This window comes from Electrophorus electricus, chromosome 5, assembly GCF_041902795.1.
Source record: "Electrophorus electricus isolate QZ-2024a chromosome 5, ASM4190279v1, whole genome shotgun sequence".
In the NCBI taxonomy this organism is placed as follows: Eukaryota; Metazoa; Chordata; class Actinopteri; order Gymnotiformes; family Gymnotidae; genus Electrophorus; species Electrophorus electricus.
The window spans coordinates 5,282,812-5,290,000 of NC_137501.1; the positions used below are offsets into that span (position 1 = coordinate 5,282,812).

General features: G+C 40.8%; 1 protein-coding gene across 5 annotated transcripts in view; it reads right to left on the minus strand.

The window, feature by feature from the left end:
• Positions 1 to 2,973: 2,973 nt before the first annotated feature.
• Positions 2,974 to 7,189, minus strand: part of rtn4r (reticulon 4 receptor) — a 49,807-nt gene continuing 45,591 nt past the window's right edge. For 4 of the 5 annotated variants that reach the window (XM_081715168.1, XM_027010601.3, XM_081715166.1 and 1 more), the window contains exon 2: positions 2,974 to 5,065. In XM_081715168.1, coding sequence (XP_081571294.1) covers positions 3,675 to 4,826 — 1,152 coding nt within the window. In that variant the 5' untranslated portion in view covers positions 4,827 to 5,065 and the 3' untranslated portion in view covers positions 2,974 to 3,674. Of the gene's footprint in view, positions 5,066 to 5,345; positions 5,529 to 7,189 lie in introns of all 5 variants that reach the window. The other variant, XM_081715167.1, reaches the window with a different exon arrangement.

Sequence of the window (7,189 nt, forward strand, 5' to 3'; positions counted from 1 at the left end):
TACTTACACCACGTGCGAAGAAATAATTAACTGAGCTCTGTGTGCCACCTCTGCCTCTGGTGTCCTGTTTCCCTGCCTATACCTGGAGAGTAGTACAATAGGTTTTCTTAATAAAGTAGTCAGTGGGTATAGAGTTTAGTGAGTCTGGCTTTAATGCCACAGTCTAATGCGACATGGATAGTAGATGTATCGCTGAGCATTATTTAGCATCCCTGTATAATTTCTGAATGGAGTCTCTGTAATCATGCAACAGCAAAAGAATTGAGGTTAATTAACAGCTTGCATGTAAAAATTATACACCAACATTTCATTACTTTACACATTACTGTAAACATTGTTTGCAATGCTTAAATCCACAACTTAATGCTAATTAAAGCTCTTACCAAATGTTATCCTTGCCTTTTTGAATATTTATAACTTTGAATATTTATTACCGCTGAAAGGTGGCATTCTTTTGTTTTCAGCAAGCTGATTGAAGCATGTTTAATTAGCGGCAGGCCTACTGGCTCCATTAACTGCAGTGTGTCTCTGCATGCCATTCCAGAGCCCCACAGTGCAGGGCATGCAGCAACAGCTAAATGTGGAGGACAGGGACTCAGACTAGGGCCAGATTCCATGAAGCAATGGGTCATCATCCGCAAACAATGAGCATAGCGCAGCAAGGCATGCCATCTGTTCAGGACAGAGGGACGAAGCTGTCCCCATCACTGTGCACTCTCAGCTTAAGAGGGTGTTCACACTGGAGACTGAATTTTGCCCCAATAATTTGACATAAAGACATAATTTGTTGTTGTTTTCTGTCATATTTCAAGTTGAGATCAATGGAATTCCAACATTTACTAATTTACTTTTTTTAAATAAATCAGATTTTTGTTGTTGTTGTTGTTGTTTTTTTCATTGTACGGGAGACATTTTAGGAAATAAGTACCGCATGTTTCAAAGTGAACTTGTTATGGATTAGGCAACTGCAAAATCCCTTCTTAGATCATTTACAGGTATATTCTGCCTTCAGAGAAAAATGTTATATTATGCATGACAAATTAGTAAGGAACTCAGGTAACCGGTATAATGCTGGAATCACATGGATGTACAAAGAATATTATTTATTAAATTGTATGTAGAAATTAGACCTTTATATGATTTTTGTAGTGTTTTTCATGCTTCTTATGTATATGTACTTCTTCCATAAGTCATAGAATGAGAGAGCAAAAATTAGAACTTGCTTTGGGAAGTTCTAATATTCCACTAATACAACATAATATTCTGCAATAATTCCCAACCTATTCGGAGACCTGGAAACGAACCTGTTTTCTGTAACTTTAGAACTCACCTGGTACTGTGATAAGGTTATTGGTAGTAGGGATCATCAAATGATTATATCCTGGAAGTGGGCTGCATGTAGAATTAGTAGATTTCTACATATAGCAGAGTACCTTCAGTTCCAACATTTGCAAAAGGGCACTAAGGAGCACCGATAACTCAAGGGTCTCCAGAATGCAGGCTGTCAAGCTTTTAAAAAACAAATGTATACCAAAACATTTTTGGTGAATACAACGCTCATTTGTAATTCACAAAATAATCATATGGCGCACTCTGAACATAAAAATATGATGTTTTGAATTGTTTGCAATTCTACAAAACCATAAACCCAGAACTAGAAGAGTATTGTCCAGTGAAAGCCTACAGGATGTCATTTTTTCACCATATATATATATATATATTTATTTTTTTTGAAGCACAAATGAAAGATATTCCTAATTTTGTAAATATTATTCCCAATACCATAAACTAGAAATTGATGTCAAATAGAAATTAAATAAAAGTCAATCCCCTGGGGTCTCTATAATTCCATATTTCTTCGTTTATGTTGTTTTTTTTAAATGACAGATGCAGAAACATCAGGTTCTAAGTCATAAAGGTGGGCATATGCTTCTGTTTGAATAAAATACAGAGGCAGTATACACAGCAAATAAACTCACATAAATGAAACATTATTTCCCCAGGCCTCAAATGCAAAGTACAAGCAATAATTTTTGTATATAACCAAAAGGCTCTTTATCTGGCTCAGTTAACGAACCAATATTCTACATTTCAGGAACTGTGTGTTAGAAAAAAAATCTCTGTGGGTACAACATATTTGATGAATTCCAATGGGCAACTGTCCCCATGGATATATGCTTGTAAACAATGACTCGAATGTGATATATAGGTCTGCTTACAGACCTACTTTTACAAAGCCAACCTTCTAATGAAGCCCATCAAGGGAACAGTCTACCTTCCCTCTCATCATTGGAGTAAGTAGAGTAAGTTTTTGTTTCACCTGAGAGTTGATGATTAAACACTGTGGTATTCTGGTTCTGGTAAATATATCTTGTTCACTCAGCTCCTGTAATGAATCTGTAAACTCTTACACTGGTCAACAGTAATTTTGAGTTCTGTAAAAATACCCATTTCTTATGTATTTCTGCACACTGAATCCAAATATGTTTCTAGAATTTGTCCGTCACCCGGTTTCTTTTCACCCGGTTTCTTTTTTGTTCCCATATTGTTCATTATAAACAGTATGGAAAAGCAATACCAAGGAAAGTGGAGTCCCTCTATGTGGACATTGAAGATGGATGTTTCTGAGACCCAATATAGGCAAAAATCATACGCTGTACATTTTAGAAGTACATTTGTACATATTTTAAGTGTAATAACAGCCTTTTCATGAATGTGATAAATAATTATCATAAAATTGTGTTATAGAAAAATTCCATACATGACACAAAAAACCATGTTACAGAATAATTCTAAAAACAGATTCAAATTCAGTGTGAAAAGTATGACAAGTTAAACTTATTTTACTTATTTTAATTTGTGAAGCAAAACATTTGTTGCCCAGTGTTATTATTCAGCTACACATGATCCCAATAACCAATCATTTAAAACCAATCATTTAAGGGTGTAATGACATAGTGCATAATAACCAGCTATACAAAATGAGATATTTTATTTGTAATATATTTATGCTTGTACACCAGTAAAATAAAATGCATATCTATAATTCCATCGCAATCTCAGTGAACAATTAGACAGCATTCCTTCAACAGATGCCACCTGTATAAATCATGTGACGCAAACAGAAATCTGCATGTTTTGGGGAAAATCAAACAGTTGTCTTTACTGAAATACTTATAATCATAAAAAAACATAACAGTATCAATCTGTGAAGAAAAAACTATTTGGAACATAAGTCACATCTTCAGCTCATACCTGCAACATTCACTGTGCTTCTGGCTCTCTGATTTGGTCGTGGTTTATCACTTTGTTTTTTATTTTCTTACTTTTTTTTTCAGTGGGTTGTCTACAGTAGTCACGTTCTGATCAGTGTAAGCTTTTGCAGGTAAAGGGGAGGAGGACTCTCTCTGCAGTGTTGCTTAAACACAGCACATTTAAAAGTACATAGAACAAACATTTGGGCACTGAGTTCTTATATACATTAGATCATATGGGTTCTGTAAAGGCATCCATTTCTTTAAGTGTGTCTTTAGCTTCATATTTTATCGTTTATTCTCAGCTTCACTCCCTTCAACTCCCCTTTTTACAGTCTTTGCCTGCCTTTGTGGGTTACTGTTTTTTGTGTGTGCCATTGTCAAGAGCAAAAATGATCCAAGAATTTGGTCCTGTTTAAATTAAGACATGATTAAGGACAACCAGAACATGAGGAAAAAGAGAAGGCCCAGTGCTCTAAATGTAGATCCATGGCCCTTCAAACACGACTGATCTGATTTGGGCTTTTTGGAGCACTTTTTTTTCTTTTTGGATGGTGCTGTAGAAGGTTCCAGGTCATCTAACAGTTCAGGGTTGAGTTTGTTCATGGACTGATCGAGGTTGTTGGAAAGGGTTCCCAATGGCCCATCATTGAGACTTACTCCTTGCTTGCTGCGGGTATCATTCTTTATCCGTTCCACCTCCCGGACCTTTGTCCTGGATATGTTCTCCTTCTCTTTTTGTGGGTTGTTTGTGATCTGGCGGCTGTTGTAAGATGAGGGGTCCGGGAGAGACTTGCTGGAGATGATGGAGGATTTGTCATTATCTGAAAGACAGCACCTTGGAATGCTCTCTCCTAAGGGATCATCGAGGGAGTGGAACTTTCCGGAGCGAGTCTTAGTGTCGACACATCCTTCCAGGTCGTTGCTTTTAAGTCGTTTCAGGTCCTTCCCTGTGAGGGCCATGGGAAGGTGACACTCCAGCTCAGAACTGGAGCCTTTGAAGCGTTTGAACCAGTCCCACAGCGGCCGGGCTCGGCAGTCGCAAATCCACTGGTTCCCATTGAGCCGCAGGTACTGGAGCGACAACAGTGGATCCATGGCCTCCGCGCTCAGCATGGTGAGGTTGTTGTAAAAGAGGAACAAGGTAGTGAGCTTGCCGAGGTCACTGAAGGCATGCTGTTGCACATGAACGACGCGGTTCTGATGCAGGAGCAGGCGGTCCAGGTTGGTCAGCCCCCGCAGCATGTGGTCCGTCACCACCTTGATCTTATTGTTGTGCAGGAACAGGTAGGTGAGGTTGGCCAGATCCACAAAAGTGTCATCGTGCAGGGCTAGGAGGTTATTGTCTTGTAAGTAGAGATACTGAAGTGAGAAGAGGCCACGGAACACCCCAGTGGGAAGCTCAGAGAGGCCGCACCTGTGCAGGTGCAAAGTGTGCAGTCTGGTCAGGCCCCGGAACGCCGAAGGGCTGATGATCCGAAGATTGCTGTTGTCGCCGATGTCCAGCTCCTCCAGTCTCTCCAGGCCATAGAAGGCCCCGGCCTCGATGTGGCTGATGTTGTTGGAATACATCCAAAGCACGGTGAGGTTGTGCACAGAGCTGAAGCTGGTGGAACGCACCACAGTCAGTTTGTTGCTCTGCAGGAAAATCCGCTGGCTGCGAACGGGGATCTCGGTGGGAATGGAGAGCAGGCCCTGCTGCTGGCAGGCCACCGTCGGCCTTGGCTCGCTGTAGCACACGCATTTCGCTGGGCAGCTGCTCACCACCCGCACTAACTGAAGACACAGCACCAAACAGAGCAGTCGACTGCCTGCAGGAAGAAGGCAAAGAACAAGGTGGGTCAGTCAGAGAATGAGACCATAAACCTACTTATCATGAAATGATCCTACTGTGCATAAAAGCTAATTATAGCTCCATTATTAAGACACTGTTATAATGAGTTTGGTCATAATTGAATTAGTTGTTTGGATATTTAGTTGGAATAGTTATGGTAGGGTGGGAGGATGATAAGGGTGCTTTATTTGAAGAGCACATATGCTTTATTATGAAAACACAAATGAGAAACAAGGACCCAGCCAAAGCTGGAATACCATTTTAATTTCTCCTTTAAAGGTCACTGGGGCCTTTTGAGTCAAGAGATACCACACCAGTCCCCTCTCAACTTCCAGTTGTATCATCCAGCAATATAAAGGTACGTTGGTTCGAGTCGGTAATTGCATTCAAATATGTTGCCTTGCCATGCAGCTCTTCTGAAATGGACGTCTGCCGTTTGCCTGTGGAGAAAGCACTATGGGTGGATATCTTCGCCCCGGGACCCATTCCCATCTATCAGCCTACGCAAGCATGAGGAGTCAGGCAATCGGGAGTGCTGATAAATGAAACATGGGCGTGTGCCTCACACAAAATTAGCTGGCACTAATAGGAAAGGTGGAACTAATCACATCCTGGCAAGGCAAAGGGGCTGACATTTTAGTTTGTCCAAAGAAAGACATGTAGACTGGTGGCTCTTTTCATGCCTTTGTGTCTGAATAGGTGGGCACAGAGAGAGAGCATTTAATAATTTATTTATTTTTTCCTTCTCCTGAGAATGTTGGATACAAGTCTCTAGTGGATGAGGGAGGTGTGGGCATGCTGGTAGAGGATTTAGAGTGCTGTATGGAGGAAGGCCTGTGTCATATCACATCCAAGATCCAAATATATGTGTATGTGAACATGTCTTTAAAAAATTGTTTTGTACCTTTAAGCCAGTTACAGCCTAGGCAACCATTACATTTTGTAACTTCCCCACTGCAGTGTTTTTTCAGCATGAGGGATTCACCAGATAAATATGATTCTGTGTGGAAATGTCAGTGCTTATAGCATGAAAAATTTGAAATGCCATCAGAACATATTAGATTCACTTCCCTGTAATATGCAGCCTGAGGGATAAAATCCCTTTATGGTTATTCATATCAGCCTTAAAGTGTATATTATCATTTATCACTAATTTGTTTCCAGCAGGTGTAGAGTAAACTGAACATAAGCAGAAAATGACAGTAGATATATTATGTCCTGCAAGAGGACTGTGTGACGGTTGTGTGTTTTGTGATGGTTGTATGAGGGTTATGTGAGAGCTATGTGAGAATTTGGGAAAGCTAAGGAGAATGAAGGCTGAGGAACCTAGAATATGCTATTTTACACTTGCTGGCTGTGTTAGGTAGAAGTTAACAATAATATCTTACAGGTGCCCAGCTTTCTAAGTCTTACATGACCTTCACCAAACCATTACACTCACATCACACAATCACCACACGACCTTCACCCAAACATCACACAAATATCATATAGTCATTACACAGCCTTCTCACAACAATCACATGACATACGACCTTCACACAGTCCACACACAATGTTGTTCACACGGCCGTCACATAGTCCACACACAACCTGGACATAGAGCATCCACACTCACCTCCTGACCATGGTACCTGCTTTTACAGAAGCACAAGGTGCAGAAGACAGAGACATTCAGAATACAAATATTCATAGAGAACACAGACAAAAAGATGAAGAGGGGTATATGAACTCCATCAGCCCTCACATAGTCCTCACACCACTCTCACAGAACTTTCACACAACCCTCACACCTCCATTACACAGTCCAGACACAGTCCACACACAACCCTCACACATCCATTACAGTCTACACACAGCTCTCACAGAGTTCTCACATAGTCCACATCTAACCGTCACGCAACCCTCACACAGTCCACAAAAAACCCTCACAGCCTATACACAATCCACACATAAACCTCACACAGCCCACACACAGTCCACACATAGCCCTCACACATTCCACATACAGCTTTCATAAAAACCTCACACAGCCCTTACACAGTCCACACACACACCCCTCACACAGTCCTTACACGGCCCACACATGGTCTTCACACAG